Consider the following 26,686-nt stretch of genomic DNA (forward strand, 5'->3'; position numbering starts at 1 on the left):
GAGAACTCCGGCCATTGGTTATAAGCCAAATCTTGGAGTACTGCTAAAATAAATTGTTATTAGGACATGGCACCACACGGTAGCCGTGCAGTTAATAGCGGTTAGGTGGTGGGGCCTGGTGTGGTGGGGTGTGAGGATTTCATCAGATGACGATGAGGAAAAATTTTACATTTATTTAATTTTCCCTCATCATCGTCCGTTTAAATCCCCCTCCCCCCCCCCCCCCACCGCTCTTACCTGCATGAGCCGCGGCAGGTAACATTTATGAAAGATATCAATTGAAGTTGCAAATACCTGATCAATTCTGTTTGGTTCCTTATGGCTGGATTTCACCAACATGCCTGCACAGTTGTAAATTATTATATACTCTTTATAATACCCATCAGTAAGTATATGCTAGCCAGTTATTAAATCAGCAATACTCCGGAACATGACCAACATTGCTTATACAAGAGTAGTTCCTGCTTGGAAGCATCCCTTTGAGATTTTTCATGTAAAAAAACCATCTAAAAATCTGAATGAGACTATCACACGTTATTCTTTGCATTTGTTTCCAGTTTATTTTTTAGCTTTCTACTTGCAACGTAGTCGAGTATTTCACAGAAAGGCACAAAGCTTAATTAAAGGCAACAAGTAGTACTCCTTTCCAAATAGACATACCTTTACAGAATTGCCTCCAAAATAAAGCTAGAAAAGTATTTATTGCTAATGACATTTGCATGATCATAAAACCACTTTAGAGAGAAAAATCATTGGCTATTTTTAAAACCTTATTAAAACACATACATTCATTTGGCATTTCCAAACACTTGTGCATTTATTTTCTGGATTCTTCAGATATCACCAGAGCGTATAAGTGCACATGCGTAACTCCAAGTACTCAAAATGTATAAACCCTTCAAAATTGTCTACTTGTTTCGAGTTAGATAGTGACATATGGAACTTTACAGGTGCTCTTACAGTATACGCTCTATAAGAATACAACTGAAACATTGCATTCAGAAGAAAAAATGACCTCATAAGGAACAGTATACAAAAGCGGAATTTAAACTTCACAATCAGCGGCATAAAAGTCGAAATAAACATACAAAGACCTGAAATCGGACAGTTTCACCTCCCCGAAAATGTAAACACAGTTTCCAGAGAACGGCACCAAGCGCATTAGTGTTTTGACAGTGGTAAAAAGGCTTTTTTATCGTGTAGAATGAATGACGAGGTACATCATGTACAGCAACGTACATGTTAGAGTACCGCAATTTCCTAATGAGAACTTAGAATGGAGGAGAGCGTTCAGTCATAACTGATAGCAAGCCCATAGAGAAAAGGAACAATTATCAGTAGTTTATTTGTACTCAATTGTTAAATACAACAGACAAATTCCAGTTTTAATTACTTCTGCTAGGACTTTAACTTCCAAAATAGAAATTAGTGTCATTAGTAATACATGTGATTTTGAGGTTAAATTTGCTGAGAGATCAATTGATGATATTGACAGGTACAACACAGGACAAAAATATTGTGGACAGATTTACATTAAAATATAGACATTTAAAACTCATAAAATTTAAACCATTTCTTTAAAAAAATATAAAATTACAAGCAACCAATACTTTACCATTGGCCAAATTGTATTCTTGGAAATGCCAGTGTGCGCTGACTGCTTGTACAACCTCCATTTACTTTGTAGGAGGGTAAAGTACGGCCATTTTGACAAGAAAGGGACAGTGTTTTCCATTCAACAAATGGGAACGCTTGTGCTACCATTGCAAAGTTTCACCACTGCCCCAATGTTTCACAACTATTGCTTTCATTGCTTTTCAATTCTCTGATGGAAATGAACAACATAGTACTTTATACAAATCTGAGTTATAGATATGAAATATATGTACACAGGAGGTATTTAAGGAACCGAAACGTGGAACGGGCTCCCAGGAATGTGCTGCTCGCCCCATTTCACTGCCAGAACGTAGTCTCCTTTCTCTTTCACTACATACGTCACGTTGTACTGCTTGTTCCCAAGATGCTTCACCGATACTTCCTCACAGGGAATTGTGGGACCGTGAACACCGACCAACAACATGTTTGAACCTATAATACACAAATAAATTGTTGGTTAGCTGGAAAAAGTTTTGCTAAAGCAGCTGCAACATTGCAATCTATGTATTTAATTTCTGAATAAAGTGCACAATATTCTCAGTGGTAAAATCAAAATATAGTCATACATGCTAATCTCTTACATTATGCAGCTGGTACAAGGTTTGCATCAGAAGGTATACATGAACGTTTTCATGCGGAACCTTTGATAAATAATAATCAGATTGAGGTTTAAATTCCATAGACACAAGATGATCTGCTCGGTGTAGAGTGTGAGGATCTGAGTGATTCAGGTTTAAGCTTTAGCGCCATGATTCTGTGCTATTTAACTGCTTCAGGATGATCAGCGGGTGGCACAAAAAGAAGAAACATACCAAAAGTTGCATATGGGACCGACAAATGGTTATTAGATAGTCATTGGGAAGCCTGACCACTCTTCCACACGTCCTTGTGCACTTGTGTTTTATGTTGGTGAAGCCTTGAGAAAGACTGACAAAAAGCAATGGTAAGCGGCCGATGGCTCTAGTTTGTGTACAAGGGGATATAGGCAGCTGTTTGGCAAGGGATCCATCTGTGGGGTGAACTGTGTATTCAGTCTGCTGGCCTGAGGGTTGGAAGGAGGGAGGGGGGTCACTGGGGTTTTAGACTGAGTCTAAACTTTACACAGTAGATAAAAAAGGAGTATGTACTTCACTGTGAAATATCAGGGTTTCGGCATCAAGAAGTTTTAGGCTCCAAGTCAGGGATTTTGGGGGTCTGGGTTTTGGGCGTATTGTGGTCTTCACATGATGATTTTGATAGTTAGGAAACTGGTAGAAAGCTGAAGGAATCAAAGTTAAATGGGCTGGAAGATCTTTGTAAAGTAGTCAAGGTTGAAGCCATGCAAAGACTCATGCACTATGCATAAACTGTTAACCTATGATAGCAATCAATACAGGGCCGGCTAAGCAGTAGGGTAGGAAAAAGGGCCAGAATACATTTTGGAACAAGAGTGATAACCTTATGTTTGAGCTTCAAATGGTAATATGATGTAAACGAAGACGTTTATGAGGCTGGTGGTCATTGCTTCTAGAATAGATAAGTCTAGGGGCCCAATTCAGAGAACTAACTTAAGACAAAATCCTAAACTTACTACTTTTGGTATTCACAGAAGTTAGGATTTTGTCTTAAATTTGTCTTAAGACAAACTTAAGAAAGACTTAAGACAGACTTAAGTTAGGATTTTGTCTTAAGTCTGTCTTAAGTTTGTCTCAAGTTTGTCTCAAGTCTTAAACTTAAGACAAAATCCTAACGGATGGAAAATAGTTATGAATTATACCACAAAGATCTGTCCAAATATCAGGTCCTAGGCTAGAATTTCAATGAAATAGAATCGGTTGTAAGTGTTTCCAGTATTTTTCTTGATCCATTTTCGACTGCAAATGTCTTTGAATTGTGTGGCAAACTTATTTGCTTAAAAAAATATTTTTGCTTTTTTACATGGAGAAAGTAGCAACTTAAACGTTTTCGATTTGTCAGAGTGATGGTGGTGCCTTTTTGGAGGTAGACACCGAGGTTCTTTTATGGGCTTGATAAGTAGTGGTATTATGCATAGCTGCTAGTATATAGTTAGTGTCGGTGGGAGACCAACATCCAGGAGCGGTAGCAGGTTGACCAGGCAGTGTCTTAGAGATGCTAACAGTAGAGCTGAAGGGGTCGGTTCTATGCATATGTTAGTGTAAACAATTACTCAATTAATGCATTAGTTCACGGACAATCTGTATGAGATCCTTGTAATACGTCAGCCTTTAGGAGTATTTCCATGGATTGCTATCCATTGAAAGATTTGGGGCCTTGGTTGTGTGTAGTACCTGTTTTTGCAAGACTATGGGGGCATGGGTTAATTTTGAAGGGTGTGTTAGTTGATTTGCAGGGACGCCTGCTGTGGAAATGTACCTGGAGAGAAACTGGGAATGTGGACATGGGGAAAGGAGGAATTCAGGTTTGGCTACAGTGTGGGCCTGATGTCTGGAACTTGTGCTGGGGTCTACCTGATGTGACCAGAGGGTGGGTAAAGCAGCTGTCTTGTTGGCTTGCCATTGGCTTGCAAGTAAAATGGCAGTATCCTGGCACAATAGGAGTTTCATCTTAGATCACCGAAGCTTTTTTATATATATTTCTGAACTGTATCACAAATGTTCACTGTACTTATCTGACTTTATCTTTATGCATACATTTGTCTGAAGTGAAGTACTCATCTCAATACTGCTAACAAAATGTCTATTTTTATAGCTAAGTTCCAAACCATGCATTTTTATATTTCTTAAATTATTTTCACTTTCTTTGGACTATTAATACTTGACGCTCTCTTTAAGTGCTATATAAATCTACAAACATGTAAAGACGAAGCAGCAATATTTACGGTATTTCCGGAAAAAACATGGAATCATTTCTCCCATGGAACTGCTATTTTGCATATACTTCTATCTGATGTTGAATATCTGTATACTGCGAACTATAAAGAAATTTAAAAAAATTACAAATCTCTGGTTCATATTTTTCAAAAGGGAGTAATGATGCTGGAATTGGTAACATATATGCAAAGCTCAGTTCTGGTAGGAGTAGATAAGAACCAGACTTAGTAGAAAGTGAAGAAGAAATATTTCACCTTAGCTATATTTGAGAATGACTCACAGGGCCTGAAGACAGCAGAATACGGGGGTGATTTCCATGTTCTGAAAAACGTTTACTCAATTACCTGCTTCTCTATATGATTTTGAAAAATGGAAAATAGATTGTAGTCTTTGGGGAGATTTGGTTCCTTTCTAATTGAGCGCAAGATTCACCAGGACTAGTGAATGGGACAGTGGGATTCCTCTTTCGTACCAGGTAGCGGGCAACTTAGAAGATCAGAATCATTTTGGCCCTGGTTGGAGGTTAGGAGCTCAACAGTATTTTGGGGTAAGGGTCTTGGGAAATTTACATGCTATGACACCTGTCTATGGTTAAACGAGAATTGTTCTACATGTACAATGTATGGAGTCTAGAGGTTCTAGCTACAACGTATAGAGCATGCAGAGTACGGACGTCCCTGTGTGTGGAATAATGTGGAGTGCATGGATCTGCCACACAGGCTGGAGGTACCAGGTGTGAAACCTGGAGTCTGAGCAGCAGCAGTGATACTCCCTTGATGCTTCCACCATGCGGGCACATTCAGAAAAGACTTGTTCATTAAAAACACAAGACTGGGTGTTCACACTTAGCATGGGCTGTCATTTAGTGTCTGCACTGTGGACCTATGCTGATCCTTGGGGAGCGTCTGTTCGGCTGTGCTGGAAAGGCACACACACTTGGGACTTATGAAAGAGAACATGATCCGGTACAGTCTTACTTGCAACATGGAAAACGCTTTGTTCAACTGGAGCCCTGTACCAGCTTCTTGCTGCAGTGTTTCTGATAAGTTTCCTCTGAGGACTGCAATACTTCTGGTGAAGAGGTTTACAGATTTACATTAGTTTAGAACCAGCTCTGGGGCTTTAATTCATTAGTGGGTGTTCATACACTGTACCCTTTAAAGATAAAGCAATAAGGTTACTCCATCTTGTAATGTTTGTATCATGAATGTAATGTTGTAGTTCGAGTTAGTTGACTAGCTTCTTCTTCTTAGTCCATGGGGGATGTCGGGGGGGGTTCAACCACCAGGACAGGACCTCTCCAACCGGCCAAGAGCCCTGGTGTCCTGTTACCTCCTTTGAGCTCTTGGGGTCTGGGACCAGAAAATCCAGAACACCGCCTAGGGATACAAGGTTAGCCTATACTACAGTGCCTTCCAGCACTACCTTATACATCGATATGTGCTGGTTACGAACTGGAGCGTTACTATCCACAAAGTGGACACGCAGCCGATACTGAACTATCTTAACTAGTAATGCACGCCCTGCCAACACTTGCACATATGCAATCTTAAAACAAATGCTATAGATTCTATAGCGAATGCGTATATTGAGTCACGTAGAGGGAGTTGTGTAGATGACGGTTTTTGTTTTTTTAAATCAAAAGTCATCTGGCCATTACTGGAAAGCTGACCTTTGTCCACTCTTTGACCGCTGACAAACATCATGTGCTACCAAATGCCAAACTGTAAAGGGGGTGTAGGGAACAAATGAGCTCCTGAGGAGATAATGGAGGGCAGTTCCTTTCCTAACAAAATCAGCATAACTCCAACCAAAGCAAAGGTTCAAACCATTTCAGTTTTGGGAAAGGTAAACGGAAAGGAGGGAAAAGGGCACACCAGGAAAGTTGAGACGCGGGTCAGTAGTTATCTGAAAGGTTTCTCTGTGTGCGCACCACGGCTTTCTAGATAATTGGAAATTGTTTTTTATTAAGTTATTTAGGCAACTCTAAGAAAGGCAATTATGTGCTCCTGTCACACAGCACGAACAAAGTCGTACAACAGTAGCTTGTATGTAAACCCATACCACAAACAAAAGCAAATATTCTTCTGCAGAGCCAAAGTGCATGTATTTTAGTTTTCTGAAGATATTGTTTTATTACGCAGGAAGTATTAAAAAAAGAAATACATTCTGCGTCATTGTGCTTGAGCTCTTCGGTAAAGGCCACCGCCATGAAAAAACAAGGAAATGTTATCAAACACTTGCAGTTGTGTTTTAAAATGGAATGCAATACCACATTAAGTGTGATTCTCACCTGCTTTGCTACAGTCCACGGTGAAGGTGCTTTTCTGTCCCACGTACGCCTTCGCCAGACCTGCTCCTTTTGACGTCACCTTGCTGGCGTCAGACGCGTATCTGGGCATTGCACTGTAGGAGGTCTGCGTCGATGACCTGGTTACAGATTCCACCAGGATTGTAGAGGTTTCATTGGAACCGCCGGTGCTCACAAGGCGCTGACCTGCAACAGACAAACGGCAGCAGTCACGACATGTCTCACCTTAGAGGCCTTATGCTCTACACTTGTCAAACATCATGATGACAATCAATAGACAGTGGATGAACAAGATGAAATGGAAACAAATAACAACAATACTTTTCAAAAAGAACTCTAGTCGTGCAAAATGAGAGCGATGTTCAATAGCTCTTCCTAGGACCTGACCAGTGCAGCCTGTGCTTAATTTGTCCCATTGTTTGCAATTGGTGGGCACTGACGCTGATTTTCCAGGTCCTAGACTTATTTTTCATCATCCGTCTTTGTCCCAGAACAAAAGAAACAAAGACAAAAAGGGAGAAGAAGGAGGAAGAGAAAGAGAGGAAAACCGTGACAAAGGGAGAAAGTAGGGAGGAAAATAAATCGCACAAGTGAGATAAGGATACAGGAAGTGTAGGGTGAGGGAAGAAAAAGGTAGAAAGATGAACCAAGACTAGAAAGGCTTGGTGACTGGAAACCCTGGCATTCACCAGCACCAACAGTGGGCTCCTAAGAAAAGCTCTGCCCCCTGCACTTACTTTTCTACAAATTAGGGCAGGACGTCAGCGGTAATCCCTACCTGGTGGCTGCAAACTGAAGCCCTAGAGGATCTGGTGTTTAAAGGCTCAGAACCAGAAGCAAGGACATGCTAATTCATGTCCAAGGTGTTGATAGAATGGGATCAATTAAGGTGGTAGTATGAGAACCGGGCATTCAAACAGCTACCAGGATATGCGCAGGCGCCTGGCAACAGGAATTCAAGAACAAAAAGACGGGAAACACCCAGGTACAGGAGAAACTGCTACCAGAAATAGATAAGCTAACACAATACAAGGAGAGACTCCCATGTTTTGGCTAAAGGGAGTACCAGGTTAGATCACACAATAAGTGTGGCAAAGCGGGTGGCTGCAGACCTGGCTGTCGAACCAGACGGAAGGGATAGCTAGTCACGGGAATCTGCAAGGCAAGTGGATACATCAACAGAGCTAAATCAAACATTTACGGAGTATTACTCTACACTCTATAAATTGTGTGACAAGACAACAAATCAGGCATTAAACAAGTATATTGGGAGAGTGGAGCTGGGGGCATTGCTGCAAAAAAGTGGCAGATGTCCTGGGGCGGACATAACAGAGGAAGAGGTAAAGGCAGTAGCTAAGAGGATGTCTGGGGGAAATACTTCTGGATCTGCCAGCCTGTGCTAAATGTGACTCCACAGCCATAGACTTGTTGGCTCCCCTGATGGCTGAAATGGGCAATATGGTACTGAGATAACACTCCATGCCCCCAGTGACTTGCACAGCTCTCTTGGGGTCCATGCCTAAACCCGGTGAGATCCGACAAAAATGGCATCATACAGACCTCTATCGATGCACAACACAGACTACAAAATCATGAGCAAGATAATAGCCACCAGACTGCTCCCACATGTAAGACAATTAGTCCACCCTTATCAAAGTGTTTCATTTTTGGAAGCGATACAATGAGTTGAATTTTTTTATTTGCAGTACTGAGGGAGATGGGCTTAGGTCGGATTGGCTCAATAGGGTTTCACTTTTCTACATGAACCCTATGGCAAAAGTCAGAACGGGTCATATCTTATGATACTGGGAGTAAGATACAGCAGGACTGTTCCCTGTCCCCGCTTACCTTTGCCCTAGCAGTGAACAAACTGAGGCAGGGAGGTGGAAACCAAGACATAGTCATTGACTGTCAGACACATGTGTTTTTCACTCCAGGCTAGTCTTGAATTATGCCAAATGGAAAATGTCCATACTGTCATTGTGCTGGAAGAATTTAGTGAACTTTCAGGGCTCCAGGTGAACTGGAATAAATCTAGTATATTAACAAGTTTTGCTCGCCGGGAGCGTGGATATATCGCTCCTAGGTAGACATGCTAGAGGAGAACACAGGTCAGCTCTGGCTGCATTACGGGCATGTGTTTCTTTCTGGATACCACTGCTGTTGTCCATAACAGGGAGGACATCCTTGAAAATGGTAATTCCTACAAGGATATTGAATTTTTTCAGGCCCCTGTCGATACATATCTTATGGGGAGAGGTCTTTCGTGAGCCGGATGCTGACTTGCTGGACATTAAATGGGGTTCCGGAAGGCATGGAGTAACACTAAACATGCTCCTAATTGCTACTAACGGAAGGGAGATAGGGTGTCCAGGACTGCGAACTGCACTACCCGGCAGTGCAGTTGCAATGACTGGCCAAGAAGGCTGGGTACATAAGAGACAGCAGATACAAGAGTGGACATCTGTGCCATATGGTGAGGAAAACTCCTTCGCAGATGAGATGCCGCTACTGGGTATACAGGGGCCACATGCCATAGGAGAAGTGAGACCCCTTTAAACCTGAAGGAGTAGAGAGCCTTCCCTAACAGGAGCCCTATTTAAGGGGGAACCCTCAGACTTTTTCAGGACTTCACATAGGACTATGATCTCTCTCTAGGACAGGCAAATTACAAAAGTCCCTAACCACGATGGTGAGGCACGTATAGGAGAGTACGGAGCGCAGAACCTCCCGCACACATGGCACTACCACGGATTCACACACTGGGGAAGGGAATGAGAGCTGTACTGTTGTACTGGATGCTCCTTGGCCAAACAAAATGTTCACTAGACGGTCTGAGAGCCAAGTCGGCGATGAATATTGGCAAAACTTGAAGAAGGACACGGGGTAGGGCATTGTGTGCCATCTCTGCATTTTCTAGGAATGCTGAAATTAAACTGATCCAGCTCAATATTGTGCACATGATGTACATTGCATCCAATAAACTTAACAAGTTCTATACAGGGCCAGCAGATCTGTGCCCTAGGTGTTTGAATGCAAACTCTGTTTTTTTGTCTACATGGTTTGGGATGGTCCCAAACTAGACATACATTGCAGAGAGGCTATCTAGGCCCTGACAAAGCCCCAGATAGAAAGAACAGACACCTGAGATCTCTTTGTGGGGTTAATTCCCACGTCCCCCCAAAAAACAGAACAACATCAAGTTCATGGTTCACCATCGTATTGACAAGACAGCATATAGCAACGAGTTGGAAAGCAACGCGAAGCCTAACTCAGGGGAGAACAGAAGCATAAAGTGAGCTGAATGTAAGAGTACCCTACACAGGGGTTAATTTGTGAAAAAATAATAAGAGCTGGGGCTCTCATCAGGAGGCAGCTTGCACCAGTCTGTTTCTCCTGTTAGCGCCGCCTAAAACAAAACCAACTACTAACCATGAAAGTGGGGAAATGACGTGGCGTAATGGCCAGAACTGCTCACATTGGACCTGGGGAACCAGGTTTGAGTCTTGGTGTCAGCTCAACATTCTGTGATTCTGAGCAAATCACTTAATCTCCCTGTGCCTTCCATAAATGAATGTGTCCTTAACTGGTGCTCATAAAAAGCGCTGGTGTTGATAATTAAGTTCCGGTGCTGAGCACCGGAAACCACTGGTTCAAATAAAGCACTGTCCCTACTGAGTATGGGGATTAAAAGACCAGTGTGAAATCTTGAATTTGCTTGAGCATGTGAAACAATACTTTCTGACTTTAGCGGAACAGAGGTAGATGGGAGTCTGCTCACCATCACGCACAAGAGGTGAGCACGCTGTGGGATTGCTAGAGCCGCAGCTCGCGCACACTGTTAAGACAGCCCTGGGTCTGCTTCATGAGGAATTGAGCTCAATCACACGCCTTATGTCTAGGGAATTGGCTACTCTGGTACAAGACGCCAAAGTTAGTTAATTTGAATAGGGTAACGTCAGCCTGGTGGTGGAGACCCGACTTAGAAATGATATTGTTAGGTCGGGCCATATGGCACGCTTCATTGCTGTGGATGGGAACGCACTGCTGCAATGCACTCTGATGGTGATAAATGTATTGCTTGCATTGATGTGATGTATAGACTAACAGAGTTTGCTATTGATACCCTGGCTGTTTGGTAAAGGAGAACCAATAGCGGACGTTCATAAAAAAAAGTACTTGCTGAACTCTGAATGGACAATACAGGTAATTCGAAAGAGGGTTTCAGCTTGACAAACAAGTGTTTGTAGTTGATTCACAATTATTCTAACTCCCAACCACAGGCCCACAGCCAGTGCTCGTACGGAACAATGCCTTGCAGCAGCCCTTCTAAAACCTACACTTATCAGTCAGCGACAGCCCGCCAGCAGCCCCTGAAAGCAGGGCCAAGGGTGCCCAGGGGCCACATTACTCATGTGAAGCACTGCAACCCGAATCAGTGAAGGGAGGCTCAAAGTCTGCAGATTGCCCCACGAACACACAGGACCATTCTTAGCAGGGCAGGAGCAATCCTTATCGACATGAACTCAGTATCACTTCCAAGAAGGGAGGTTAGACTGGAACATATAAAGATTGTTTCCCCAGCATGATGTGGCATTTCAGTGAAGGAGCTGGCATCTTAAGATCCTAAAAGTTTAACCCATTCAGGCAATTTCTAAGCGCAGGTCCAAGTATAACAAAGGGCTGCCGGAGGAGGACAGCTTCCGGGGTCCTGACAGAGGTCAGAGTAAGGTATGTGCATCGCGGCTGGAAGGAAAGGATGTAACAAGCACTTCTTGTTCCAAAATGTGTGATTTGGCTGATTAAATAAACGCCGAGAAAGAACAGTTCCTTCCTGGAGGTTTCAGTTCTATCACTGAACTTGGGATGCTGTGTGCTTTCCTCACATTCCTTGCTCCCCAGTGCAGTGAGGTGGTGGTGAGCAGCACTATCGGCATTTCTCAAACGCGCAAGCGCAATTGATGAGATCACTATCAATAGAAAGGACTGAAGTAGCGTTCATTCAGTTAATGCACGAAGGGTCAGATGTACGACCCTTACATTTTGAGACTCGCAATTTGCGTTGCTTTCTCGCAATTTGCGATTCGCAAAATGCAATGTACAACAGTGTCACAGACACTGTTAGCAAATCCCAATGGGGTCGCAAATTGCATGCGTCATCAATATTCATGAGGTAAGCACAATTTGTGACCACATTGGGAATAGCTAGCACTCCCAGGGATGGTGGCCTGCTGGGGTCAGCAGACCACCATGTCTTGGACTGCTTTATAAAGCAGGAAAACGGGAAGCATTTCAAAAAAGAAAAATTAAACTTTTCAGTTTAATTTCTTAAGGTCAGGCAGTGGTCCATGGGACCACTGCCTGCTCTTAAAAAATATTTTCTCACACACTCACAAAGGGGAAGGGGTCCCCTAGGGACCCCTTCCCATTTGCGAGAGGTTTACTGCCTACCTGAAGTGTTTTGTGGCCGCAAATGCAGTCTCAAAACTATAGTACATGGCAATGAGTCTCGCTATTAGGAAGGGACGCCCCTTCCTAATAGCGAGAGTCGCAAACGCTATTTTGCGAGTCAGTGACTCGCAAAATAGTGTTTGTATATGCCATTACTCTTTTTAGCGGTCGCAAACGGGCCGATCTCCCATTTGCGAGCACATAAAAGGGTCGTACATCTGGCCCCTAGTCCTTTTATAAGTGTGATGTTATTCATTTGTGCTGTTCTATTGCTTTTACTGTAAGAATGCATATATTTAAAGCTGTTAATCTGGCCTTCTACTTCAGCTAAAAGGGGAGAGTTAGCTGTAAGGACCGACTTTAGCAGGAAGGGGATGGGTAAATGTCCTCTAGAGAAGCTGCTCCTGACAGATCTAGGCAGTCTGTGTGTGCGGTAAAGACCACTGCCACATCACCAAAGCCATAGTGTAAAGTCAGTTGTGCAGTATAACCATCCATGAATCTCTGTGTCCCAGTATTGCTCACATGATATAGTGCTTACGACCCCTGACGTAAGCTCTTGCAGCAGACAACTAAGGTTGGAGAATGTGTTCGCAGAGCCCTGAAGCCATTGAAGCTGTAAGCATAGTGCACAATAAGCATTTTTACCTGTTACTTTAGCTTTGAATGGACTGCCTATGATATGGTTTGGCCCACCATATTTCACGCCAATGGAATAATTGCCCGGAGCCATAGGGGTGTACATGACCTTATAACCTTCGGGGCTCTCCTGGCAATCCATTGTCACCTTGGAAGGCCCTTCGATAGTAACCGCCAGGGTTCCGGGGCCAGCTTTGAGGGTGTTGATGATGAACTCGGACTGTTTACCTGAAAATGAAGGCATAAGTAAGTAAATTATCCTGTGCTTACAAACATTAATGAAGGAAAACAGAAATGATGAAACATTTTGTATACCTCTAGAAAAGCAAAGAACCTAGAAGTACTGTATGTAAATATGTTTGCTCATTTTATATTGGTTAGTAATAACTTGCAACAGGTATTGCATACTTTTACAAAATCTCTTAGAAGCGATCAAGGTTTTAAACTGAATTTTATTTTTATATGTAAATCTGAATTTTATGGGACATGAAAAATCTCAGACTTTCAATCTTGCTTATAAATTCTGTCTTGAGTGATCCACAAAAGCTCTATTGGTCCTCAGTTTCTTAAAGTGTTGAGGGGAGCTCATTCGATAGTATGGTGCCACTGGCAGGCCAGGCTCGACCTCCTGGACGTTCCCTCCAGCTTCTTAAAACAAAGCCTCGAGTCCTTGCTTGATAACAAGGAGCCGGTATCTTCAAAATGAGTCCCTCAGATACTGAAGTCCGGTGCGCTGCCTGGCCCATAACCATAAGTGATACAGCGTGCCTGAGTCTCGATCCAGCAACTTACCGACAAATAGTTCTGTTTCACCAGAGTCAGTATGAAGTGGCCTCTCTTACACTATTTGAAAAGATCTGATTGATGAATCTCCTAGATCTAATTCATCCAAAATCTGGGCACATTCAATGAAGGCAAGACAAAGCACACGGTGTTTTAAATAATACAACTTTGAGAAGTTAATTGATGTGATCATGGTCACCCTCTGATAGAATTGTAGAAGTACAAGAATGTGCTGGGGATTGTAGCTCGTAACCACCTTAGAAATCTGCGATATCATAGCTAGCGTTTGGCCAAAACTAACCGCTGTTTTACAGCCGAGGGGCTATCACTACCCTAATATCTTCAGCCAGGCCTGAAGAGAGGGGATCTGAGACAGTGTGGCCACCTCTAAATGCAAACCTTCAGTGTTGGGCCCTATCTACTCCTGTCTGCTCTCCCTCATACAGCGTAAGGTCTCATGTAAGAAGTTAAGAATTTTTTCCACCCATCCAATCCCTGTTCCAAGATACATCAATCATCAGCGCACAACTGTTTATTTTAGGAATGCTGCCTTGACCACCCCTACATGTAGTAGTAGGCGTCCATTATGACCGGCCTGGGGAGAGAGCTGAAACCTGTGGAATTCAACAGTTGGTCTAGACTTGGAAGAAAGTATTACTCATTTTGGTCGGGATGTGCACGAATAAAGGGCCTGGCATCTTTTCCAGGAGCATGCCATTCAAATCACTTTGAGTCCATCTTACAAAAAAAAAATCCGTACCCAAAATGTGTGACTTACATTTGGAATTCAGGATACTCCTTTCATTTCTAAAAAAAAAAAAAAAAAATACTCAGACTGCAAATTAATTTGGAGTGTTGGAGTATGTTTTAAGGATAGGTGCTTTATGATCCAGTCTGCGGAGACTATCGCGCTCAAAGGGTTGCAGGGCAATAGATGCACGTGTCTCGCTAGGTTCTGATTTCATGTAGCGTCTTTCATACTGCTGCTGTGCGGTGTTCATATGGCACTGTTTTGATGTCACGCCACTACATCTCGAGGAAAACTCAATTCTAATCTACAAGATCACCTAAAGAGCAACAGAAAAACTGATTTTCCTACTGAACTACAATAATGAGGGTATTGTCATGTTGATGGCCTATACAGCGCGGTGAATGATTAATACGGAAACAACAAATATGATAGTGGAGTAAAAAGTTACTTTATGGCAATCACTTAAACACATAAATGTTGTGTTTATTGCAACTGTTGTGGTCATATGGAACATCTTGCAAAAACATTACATACATTACCCTGTGCCTCAACCTAAATTTCTCATCCAGGACCATCGCCCACTTAAGAAGAAATTGTTGTATCCTTGTTTAGCTGAATGAAGACAGCAGATACAACTGTGCACTGAAATGAACTCCTATAGCAAAGATCTCTGTGCAACCTCATCAATTCAATCCCAGTAGGACTGATTCAACCTTTCATCCTACAGATTGCCGCTTAATCAGGTATCATTTGGATGCAAGAAGATAACTCTTTTTGTGGCGTTCTTTACATAAAAAGTCCAGACTGATTAAGGCTATACTGAAATCAACCTGTGCTAGAAATCAACCTGTGCCATGTCTGTTTCATAGATGGGCATCATGCCGCTCCAATGCTGGCAGGTCTCAGAACTAGAGTCCTTGACACAGTATTTAAAATATGTTTTTACATTACCGGGTGAAATTCGCACACCGGACGTCTGACATTCCAAGCCTGAAAGAGTCAGTGCGTCACATCCTGCCTGAGCATGGCTCGGACTCCGATGAAAGGACCACGCACAGGTGCTTCCTGGTGACGATGCAGCCAATGATAGGCCGCAGCTCAATGTATTGTGTGTTGTAGAGGATGCAGAACACTAGAAAAAACATCCAATGCGTGCAATAAATATTATTAAAAGGTCTCTCGAGCCGTCTGTGTCAGGGCATGCACGCTTTAGAATTCATTTGGAGGTTATTCCAAAGAATGTGTTTTTGCTGATTTTATCATGACCTGAGAGTGGGAATCTTATCGTTTCAGAAAGAGATATAACTTGGTGAGACAGTGTTTTCTGCTAAATCTCATTCTTAGTCCCATCCTGTGCTTTGAGATTACTCAGAGTTCCTCATCATTATACGGAGAAGAGACAATTGGACCGTGAGCAAGAGAGCGCACACACACTCCAAAAAACAGAACAAAATTACATTCCTAAAATATGGAAACCATTTCTCAGAAAAAACAGATAACATGAAATATCTGCTGGGTTGTAATTTAATTGTATCCAAAACGGGGTACAGAGTTCCTCAAGTACTAGAAGGAGGAGATGAGATTGGTAGATGGAAGGTTCAGTCACCAAGAATTGTTGAAGATCAACAGGGAACCAGGGAAGTTCCCTTAGGTGGAACTAATGCTCTCACACACCCAGCAAGCTAGGTGTCATGCTTCATCATATGAGCATTGCCCCTCGTCAAGTCGGCGCTGCAATCCTTGACGGGCTCCCGAAACCGGGGCTCTTTATCGGGGATCTTTTGTTCCTGCCGATATATGCTTGGGTGTAAGGGGCCTGGTAAAATGAATGTAGCAAAAAATGGAGGTTTATAGTAAAAAGGGTTGGTCAGTCCTAACAGTGTTTTATTCAAAAGGTAGACTACCCTATTAAAAATGTATAGAGTGGCTAGGTGCTAGAAATAAGGTGTCTAGACGTGAAGCTCTACTCTAAAATGATCGACATGTTTCTTGCCATGTTTGTCAGAAGGATCAAGGCAATTCATCAGGAACTGTCTACATAAAAAGTGGTGATGTGTGCTCTACATACCACGTCCGATGCTGCTGACCTGTAGAAATAAAGTAACAACATCAAGGGTAAAACCAATTACATCTCTACCATGAGTACATAATGTCAACAATGGTGTTGCAAGAATCACCGTGGAAAACGTGAAAATAACAACCTGCTTCAAGGTGCACTATTTCAAAGGATAAGTGAACATAGGTGAGGGGGGGTGGTTTTGTGTATTAGATCTACTAATACGCTAAAAGCCGTTCTCAAGGACAGAGAAGGTTCACTCACCTAATACATTGACTAGACAGGCTAGCAACGGAGCTGGCGGCTTTAAAGGACACCGATTGGGTCCTAGATCCACTCAACATCTAGACATCAGTCACAACGACAGCACGGCACAATAGAGGGAGTGTATGGATTACAGCTATAGATAGATTTTACAGAATCGATTTTTACTCTTTAACACCTCTCCACACGCCCCCGTGTTGTGCACAAACATTGGTTTGCATTTATATAACTGGTTGGCGTACCTAGTTGAGTGTGACGAGTGTAACTCACACCACACGTGGTGCCGGACTACATTGCGCAACCAATTTGAACGGGTCTACGGACCCGATGAGCATCTTTTCCACATTCTCTATAAGACTGCTGTGGGACGTTACTATTTACGTTTCCAGTAACCAATAATATTCAACTTTACGACGCCATGGAGATGTATACTCTTTCACGCCCCGGCGTCTGTATTTATCTCCTAGCAACCAGACACGTCACCACGCGACGTTACGATACGTGGCATGACGTCAGGCTCACTCCCACATTTTGTTGTATATCTAAGCAACAGCGGCAGATGTCATTTACCACCCCGTACTCTGGCGGCTTGGGTAGGTCTGCAAGAGAAGCGCTCGTTAGCGCTGGTGAGTACGGCCAATTCCTGTACCTCTGATACCCTGTTCTTCGATGTATTCTAAAGCTTGTCGATTGACTTTGATTGGCTATTCTCTCTTGAAACAATTCTCGAATGAAGTTGATCATGCCGGTTACCACATTCGACGGCATTTAGCTTGAGCAAGAGCTGCAGTCAGACGTGCTCTGATCTCAATCTTGACATCTTTTTTTTTAAAAAGGGTCCGATAATATTATCATGTGAACTCGACTAGAGGCAACAACCTCGATACAGAGCTCTGTCCTTTTCACAATTATACTTTGATTGTCAGTAGCTGTCTTTATCCCACCCTTTTGTACTCTAGGACCCAATCGATGTCCTTTAAAGCCGCCAGCTCCGTTGCTAGCCTGTCTAGTCAATGTATTAGGTGAGTGAACCTTCTCTGTCCTTGAGAACGGCTTTTAGCGTATTAGTAGATCTAATACACAAACCCACCCCCCCTCACCTATGTTCACTTATCCTTTGAAATAGTGCACCTTGAAGCAGGTTGTTATTTTCACGTTTTGCACGGTGATTCTTGCAACACCATTGTTGACATTATGTACTCATGGTAGAGATGTAATTGGTTTTACCCTTGATGTTGTTACTTTATTTCTACATGTCAGCAGCATCGGACGTGGTATGTAGAGCACACATCACCACTTTTTATGTAGACAGTTCCTGATCCTGATGAATTGCCTGATGAATTGCCTTGATCCTTCTGACAAACATGGCAAGAAACATGTCGATCATTTTAGAGTAGAGCTTCACGTCTAGACACCTTATTTCTAGCACCTAGCCACTCTATACATTTTTAATAGGGTAGTCTACCTTTTGAATAAAACACTGTTAGGACTGACCAACCCTTTTTACTATAAACCTCCATTTTCTGCTACATTCATTTTACCAGGCCCCTTACACCCAAGCATATATCGGCAGGAACAAAAGATCCCCGATAAAGAGCCCCGGTTTCGGGAGCCCGTCAAGGATTGCAGCGCCGACTTGACGAGGGGCAATGCTCATATGATGAAGCATGACACCTAGCTTGCTGGGTGTGTGAGAGCATTAGTTCCACCTAAGGGAACTTCCCTGGTTCCCTGTTGATCTTCAACAATTCTTGGTGACTGAACCTTCCATCTACCAACCTCATCTCCTCCTTCTAGTACTTGAGGAACTCTGTACCCCGTTTTGGATATAGTCTGTTGGGGCTTGTACATTGGACCTCCTTAAATATAGCCCCCTGTCCCTCCTTTTGGATTACTAGTAATTTAATTGCTAAGCAATAATCAGAAACAGCAGAAATCCATCTTGACCTCACGCTATAACATGTTTCTAAAACAAAAACAGTGCTGTCCAAAAAAAGAAAAAATATAATCTATATGGTACCTAAACAACAGAACTTCAATACATTTCAGTACACACACTCCAAACCTGCCAGTCTGTGGATGTTTCAATCATGCTGACACATAGGGCTTATGCTGGACCTGGGCCACTTTGCAGTATCACACCTAAACGTTTTGCCTTTTACCCTCCAGTTTTTGCTGATTTCGGTTTTGTTGACCAGTGCTAAAGTGTTTGTGCTCACTCCACTAATCATGGTTTAGTTGGGTTACACCTGATTGGCATATATAATTTACTTGCAAGTCCCTTGCAGAGTGGTATACCATATATCCAGGGCCTGAAAATTAAATGCTGGTAATGGGTTTGCAGCACTTGTTATGCCACCCGCTTAAGTAGCACTTTAAAACATGCCCCAGGCCTGTCATTGCAGCCTGAATGCATAATGATACTGCCATGTCGACTTGGCATTAAAACCCACTTGCCAAGCCTTAAACTCGTCCCCTTTTATTACAGACAAGTCCCACCTAAGGTAGGGCCTAGGTAGCCAATAGGGCAGGGAGCCGGGTAATCAAAAGGAGGGAAAGGTACTGTTAGGTTTTGCAGTAGTAGTGAAAAACTCCTAAATTCATTGTTCTCTATTGGAAGGCCTACATCTCCCATAGTATAACATTGGAGATTCCTTATTACATTTAATCAGTACTAATTTCCAATTGGGAGAAAATTGGGAGCAGGTAGCTGTATCATGTTTGGTGTCTTAGGAATTGTAATGAAAAACCATACTTAATTGTAAAGCCGGGTTATTGATTACAATTCTGAAAATGCCACTTTTTAGAAAGTTGGCTTTTTCCTGCACTTAGCCCTTTTGTGACTGTAGCCTGACTTGGGCCACATAACTGGGTCACACAACACAGGGATTAGGAGTGCCTGGATGGGCCATATGCTCACAGGATGAGGGAGCGGGGCTGAGCACAGACCTACTTGCAACTGAATAGGGAGTGCACTGCCTTTACACAAAGGATCTATCACCTCCACATTAACACTGTAGCCAGCTTGGAGCCATGGTAGGGTGGGGAGTAAGGAAATTCCATGCCTTCCAAAGCCACAGTCTAGAAGCTTCTTCCCACCTTCCAAAAGGAGGGCACCAGGGTATAAAAATAGGGCCTCAGACAACAACCCTTCAGTACACTTCTGGACCTGTGAATACTCTGCCAGGAAGAAGGACTGTTGTGCTGCTGAAATTACTGCCACTCTGCTGGACTGCTGACCTTCTGCGGCCTTGCTAAATTGTTGCCTTTCTGCTGCCTCGTGAAGGATGACTGGACTTGTAACTTGATCCCAGGACCACCAGAGTGACTTTGCTGGCCTCTTGATCTGAGCCTCAGGGACACAAAGAGCTCCCTTTACATTGGGAACACACCTGAAATCAGCCTGAGTGAATCCTGACCCTCCAAGTAGTACCCCACCAGTCCTGGACCCCTGGAAGTGGTGCTGAAGGTGATCAAAAAAGCACAAAAATTCAAAAGTGGGGACTTAAAACATTTTTGGCTAAAAATTGTTCTGAGAACCAAGAGGAGACTGGGACAAACTTGTTCTCCAATCCACTTGAGGTGCATTGCCGATCTACTTAACTTTGCGGCTTTTCCCGCTACTTTTGTTTCCTCAGCACCAAATCCTTTTTTGCATTCCTTCGCCAAAGGAGTATTCAGCCTTGTGGCACTGTGTTCGGCTGCAGCCCTCTGCCTCGTCCTGCTGGAGACTTTTGACTTCTATTTCAGAGACTAGGGGCCATATGTAGGTAGCCTAACATTTACCACTTCATAAATACCGAATTTTACCGATTCGGTATTTATGAAGTGGTAAATGCTATGTAGGTAATCCATCGGTAATATTTACCTAATCGGAATGGGTCGGTAATTTAGAATCGGTATTTACCGATTCGGTAATGGTAACTGGCTTCCCATTGACTCCTATGGGCCAGGAGGCCCATAGGAATCAATTCCTATGGGCCTCCTGTGTGCACATGTGGCACACATACATGCCCTAAGGGCATGTATGTCTGCCACATTGCACACTTCAAAGTGCAAAGAAATGCTTTTTTACAGCTAATCGTCATTTACCACCAACTTTTAGTTGGTGGTAAATAACGAATCCCCACAACAACCACACACTGCCCCTACATATCATTTCAGGATTCGGTATTTACCGAATCCGTAAAATTACTGAATCAGTAATTTTACCGATTCGGTAAATTACCGAATCCTGAAATGTGCCCCCTACATACCAAAAGCCTGAATACCGGTCGGTAACGGGATATTTACCGAAAATCGGCCGTTACCGACCGGTATTGGGCTTCCTACATATGGCCCTAAGTCAGAACATAGAAATCTTCACCACGGCTTTGAGCCAAGGCTATCTGACGACAACGCTCCCTCCTTGGACACCTCATGCTGCCTTGCCCCGCTGAACTTTACCTTCTCAGAACATTTTTCTCACAAATATTTCTAAGTCTGAAGGTAAGTCCTATCCACTTCTTGTATCCAAACAGTGCTCCATCTCGTTTAGCCATAATTTTTTGACTAGATTTATGCGGTTGGCGCTTTGATCTTTTAGGTGCTAGTTTTCACTAAATACTCTAGAACTTCATAACTCCGGTTTCCCTAATTGGATATTGGTCTTTTTGGTGTCAAATATTTTTTTTAAATCTACTCTATGCTCTAATTTGGTGTGGGATTTTTCATGTTCTGTGTTTTCACGTTATTACTGTTTGTGTGTGGCATAAATACTTTACACATTGCCTCTAACTTTAGCTTGACTGCTTTTTGTGCCAAGCTACCAAGCGTTGAGGCACAGTGTATTTTAGTGCCTTGTGTGGTTCACCCTGCAAGGGATTGTGGCTGTTGCTTGACCAGGGCTCACACCTCAGTCAACCAACAATCCAATTTCTAACAACTTCATACCATGACCTGCTGTAGTATTATGCTATAAATAGGTCCTGTGGAAACCCCATTAAGACATATTTTGATTACCCTTCAGGGCGATTTTTACAATGGAATCCCAAGTTTCGCAAGTTAGAATGAGGACTAGCATGTAGATGCGGTTATACCTCAGAAGAAATCTGAAGATTTTCCCCTATTTCTCTGTTTTCCAGATACAAATTCCACCCCTGTTGTATGTCGGAATTTGTGCAGGGGAAGCCTAGACAGCGTGGCATTTGGTACGCTGGGCCTAACCAAGGATTGCCCGTGGCAATCAAAATAAGGGCATCAATGTGAGATCATTTTCAATAGCTTAAGTACCTTCTTTTAACTCAATGTGTTAAAATAAACACAAAACACAAGCTGGTGATCACCCCACTACTCAGCACTCCAATGAGCAGATTGCCTGTGGCCGTACCAGCTTGTCACAAGGTGGCATCAATCGATGTGTGGAGGGGGGCGTATGCCAATGCGGTCCTCAGGGTGAGAGAGGATTAGGGTTCAGGTGCAGAGGGGAAAACTCATGGCTGGCAAGTAATATCTGGATAGGCAATATACCTTTAAGGAGCGTGGTTTTAACTAGCAATACAGGCTCACCAGTTGGGGGACTGCAATGCCCTCTCTTGTTTTAATTAGCCTCATCCTTCGGCCGTGATAGGGTTGTACTCCTCCTTTGGATAATTAGTACAATAATAATGGAGCAATCCAGAGTAGAGTTCTCTTTACCCAGCCCTACATCTTGTACCAGTCACCAACAAGAGGCTTTTCAGAATGTCTCTTTGTTTGATGATATCTGTTTGGGTTTTAAGACCCATTGTAACATAATTCCTCAAATGGCCCTCTTAAGAGTTAAGGAGGCTCCTGGGCTCGTTTTTTCTGTCGAATAGTAAAAGTTGGTGAAGTCTTTCAAACTCAAGCTTGCACTGAGTCATGGTTCCTAAACGGATAATGAGTATGCTGTGATGAATGATTCTCTTTCAGCTGTATCATGGGTATTCAAATTAGCGTACGGGTAGCCCCAGTTCACCCAGTATTTTCACAGTAAATGGATGCCATGTTAACGGCAGGTGGCAGAAATTAAGGACAAATATTACTGACGAACACATGGCTATTGGTATATTCCTGGGGCTGAATTAATTTATATTTGCTTAAACATTGCTCCCCCGTTTCACGTCATTGAGACTGACTGTGGTCAGTTAATGATCCATAAGGACATGTATATTTGAGTGAGGTTGAAAACATGGATAAATGAGGCTTGTTTGTGTCACCCAGATCGTTAAAGCATGGTCATAAAGCAGCTAAAGGCTCTGTGAAAGAACCGACAATAAATTAAACAAATCACAATTTCAATCTATAGACGTTTTAATGCCAAGTTTAAAAAATATATTTTTGGCAACGTCCAGTAACAATGAAAGGAGGAAAGGTTTCAGCTTTTCATGTCAACATGCATTGGAGCTGTTGCTTCTAACAGCATCAGCACTATAAACATTGCAAATGGATATTAATTTTAATAATAATAGGTTAGATCAAAATTCAGTTCATCTCTTCTGAAATTCTTAGGACATCTTTCCTTTACTTTATTAAGTAACTTTCAGAAGGGTAACTGTGTGTGCATAGATTATAAGGGACACACTTCTATTTACCATAAAAGTGCTTGAGTATAGTGCACTGATGTGAACACAATGCATACACTCAGTAACAGTAGAAGGCGGCCTTACCTGTGGTGCCGCTTTCCAAGCCAGATCCATAAGCCGTCACCAGACCGGGATCTCCCGCCTGACCGGGCTCTCCAACACGCACTTTGAAGGGGCTGCCTGGAACATGGCTGCCGTTGAACTTCACATCAATGGTGTGTGTGCCATTTTCACGAGGGACGAAACGCACAGCATAGCGGTCTGTAGAATGATGGAGATCATTTATTTACTAGGAGTTATGTGAATTTTTGTTTCTTTAAAGACCAAGTTCTAAAGGACTACTCAGTGATACACATGACTAAAGAAAAGTAAAATGTTATGAGCGTTTTATAAATGTTTTTTTGTGTTTATTGTTTGGGCTCAGTGGATAATGAATGCATACAATGTATTTCAACATAAACCACTCAATGTGTGGCCAAATAATGCAGCCAGGTGTGCAATGGCACCAGGTGAAATGGGCCCCATCACCAGCATCAATTAGTTGTGAATTGTTAGAATGGTGCAGGAAAAGTTTCAGTGAGCCCAAGGCTGCAGACTAATACTCCATTACAGATGATGTGCCGATGGCCTTCTTATCCTTGAGGAAACACGAATATTGCAAATGTCTTTAACTTGGAGCTAGATGTTCTTGCTGGTCCTCTTATCGTATAACTAGGTTTGACCCTATAGAAGACCCGCGGACCTTCCAGGCAATCTGCTGCCTAAGGCATCTCACTCACCCAATTATACAGCCATTCACCAAACATTTACTTATTCAACCATAAATCCATGCATTCACCCATCCAAACATCGACACATGCACCACTCGCCCATTCCATACCTCCATCATCTCAATCATCCATGCAAGTCTTTACCCATTCTCACATTCACAAATTCATTCTCACAGCCACACAAACTTGCAGATCGGTACATAGTTAGAGGTATTGTGTTAGATCTGGCATCCTTGGCATGGTTCCCCCCTAACTTTTGTAATTCAGACCTCCTGTTTTTGCTGACTTCGTTTTTTCTGGAATTAGGACTCTGCCCACTGTACCATGCTAAAGCGCTTGTGCTCTTTCCTTTACACATGGTAACACTGGCTCAAAAAATTTGGCATATTTAATAACCTTACAAGTGCCTAGAAATGTGGACCTATGTGTGCCCAGTGCCTGTAAATTAAATGATACTATTGGGCCTGCAGCACTGATTGTGCCATCCAAAGTAGCCCCTCAAACATGTCTCAGGCCTGCCACTGCAGAGCATGTGTGTGCAGTTTTAAACTGCCATTTCGACATGGCAAAGTAAACTTTTTGCCAGGACCAAATCTCCCTTTTGAATACATCCAAGTCACCCCTAGGGTAGGCCCTGAATAGGCCTGAGGGCAGGGTACAATGTACTTTTAACTTTTACATATCCTGGAAGTGAAAAACGTTTAAATTCATGTTTCACTACTGTAAGGCCTATCTCTCCCATAGGATACACTGGAGTTGCCTTGTTACATTTTAGAAGTGTAATTTCCAAATGGGAAGAATAATAAGTTCATGTTTGGTGTTTCTGGAATCCTATTTTAAAATCCTAATTTGGGGTGAATAAGGATATTAAATTACAGTTCTTAAAATGCCACTATTAGAAAGTTGGTGTTTTATTGCTCTAGCCATTTGGTTATTGTGGCCTGTCTCTCAGTCACGTGACTAGGAGTGGGTGACAGTCGGGCTTTGTGTGTTCCTCCTAAACAGTCACACACAATGGGAGATTAGGTGTGACTGGATGGGCCACCACTGGCAGGGTGGGAGGGGGAAGCTGGACACAGCCCAACTTACACTTGAATAGGATGTGTCCTGCCTCCACACTAAGGGGTGCAAGCCAACTGTAGTTAGGCAGGAGCCAGGCCAGAAAAGAAAGCCTCTAGATGTTCCTCCCTACTTTAAAGGCACAACGGTTTATAAAAGAAGGACCTCAGACACCACCACTTCCGTACACTTATGGACCTATGGATGCTCTGCCAGGAAGGATGGACCTCTGGGCTGCTACAAGGACTGCCATTCTGCTTAACTGCTGCTCTAAAGGAACAGCAGCCCTATTGTACTGGCATGCTGCCCTCTTGCCTGGGTAAGAAGAAGTGGACCTGCATCTTACTCTTGAACTCAGGACACCAGAGTGGCTCAAAGGCCTAGTCTGCTGGCCTCCTGATCTGAGCTGCAGGGACATAAAAGGCTACTGGTCCCATCATCAGCGAGTACTTGACCCCCAAGTGGTGCCCCACAGGTCCTGGACCTTTGGTGTCACTCAGTGGGCTCTTAAATCAAGCCTTTGTGCTCTTTACGATCGCGAATGGGCCTGTTCGCACTGGAACTGCACCGTTTGCAACAACCTTTGGCAGCACCGGCAACAGGCTCCTAAGAAAAAAAAAACTCTGGGCCCCTGCACTCACTTGCTCTTCAAGGCTCTTTTTGTGATGTGCCAATTTTATTGCTAATTCCACCCCCCATTTAAAGGACTTAGACTGGCACTACTAGTACTTTTCCAGTACAAATTAAAAGATCAGCATTTGCTATTGCTTGCAAGGCTCCAGTTCTTCATTTGTAGCTGTTCGCAGGGATTTGAAGTGTGAATTATGCCCCATAAATATTTAAGAGGCCGGATTTCTGTGAATCTTTGCTAAGAGCCACTTAACATTGTTCTGGATTAGTACATCAGGCACAGTGCAAAAAAACAGCTAGTCTGCATTGCGGATGCTGTGGAGGTATGTGTTATCAGGCCAATCATACACCAGGACCTTCAGCTCAGCATAAAATTAAATGTCACCAATCAAAGTAGGCAGGTACCCTGAACTTCTGAATCTGAAATGCATCATGAAGCAAACCCCTGACTAGAAGCAAAGGTAGGTTGTCTAAAGTAAGGATCATCATATTTGTAAATCTATATGTTCAAACCTGGGATTCACCAATATGGCTCATTTGTGTTCATATACACATTTGGCGTCTTCCCGAGGTTCTATCAAATGAGAAGCAATTGCAACAAATGGATCATAAAGTCTTAAAAGCATATGAATACACTAACTGTAAGCGCAACATTGTTCTTATGATTAATACTAGAGTGATGGCATAGCGGGTAAAGAACCATCTCAAACTCACCTGGTTCCAGTTCGGTCACAAGGCATTCCTCTACAGCTCCTGATGGGCTATGGACTTTAGCATCAATCTTGCCCTTTGCCCCGTTAAGCCTTAGAGCAAATGACACCGGCTGATTCGCCTTCAACCCAGTCTCCTGCGGATGCAACACATGTCCATCAGTACAGTAACAGCCAGGAGAATATAAGGG

General features: G+C 43.0%; 1 protein-coding gene across 4 annotated transcripts in view; it reads right to left on the reverse strand.

The window, feature by feature from the left end:
- Window positions 1-540: 540 nt before the first annotated feature.
- Window positions 541-26,686, reverse strand: part of FLNB (filamin B) — a 446,441-nt gene continuing 420,295 nt past the window's right edge. For all 4 annotated transcript variants that reach the window (XM_085624763.1, XM_085624762.1, XM_085624761.1 and 1 more), the window contains 5 exons: window positions 26,500-26,632; window positions 23,411-23,587; window positions 12,898-13,116; window positions 6,781-6,984; window positions 541-2,088 (listed from right to left, as the gene is read on the reverse strand). In XM_085624763.1, the coding sequence (XP_085480889.1) occupies window positions 1,901-2,088; window positions 6,781-6,984; window positions 12,898-13,116; window positions 23,411-23,587; window positions 26,500-26,632 (921 nt within the window). In that variant the 3' untranslated portion in view covers window positions 541-1,900. The remainder of the gene's footprint in view (window positions 2,089-6,780; window positions 6,985-12,897; window positions 13,117-23,410; window positions 23,588-26,499; window positions 26,633-26,686) is intronic.

This window comes from Triturus cristatus, chromosome 9, assembly GCF_964204655.1.
Source record: "Triturus cristatus chromosome 9, aTriCri1.1, whole genome shotgun sequence".
In the NCBI taxonomy this organism is placed as follows: domain Eukaryota; kingdom Metazoa; phylum Chordata; class Amphibia; order Caudata; family Salamandridae; genus Triturus; species Triturus cristatus.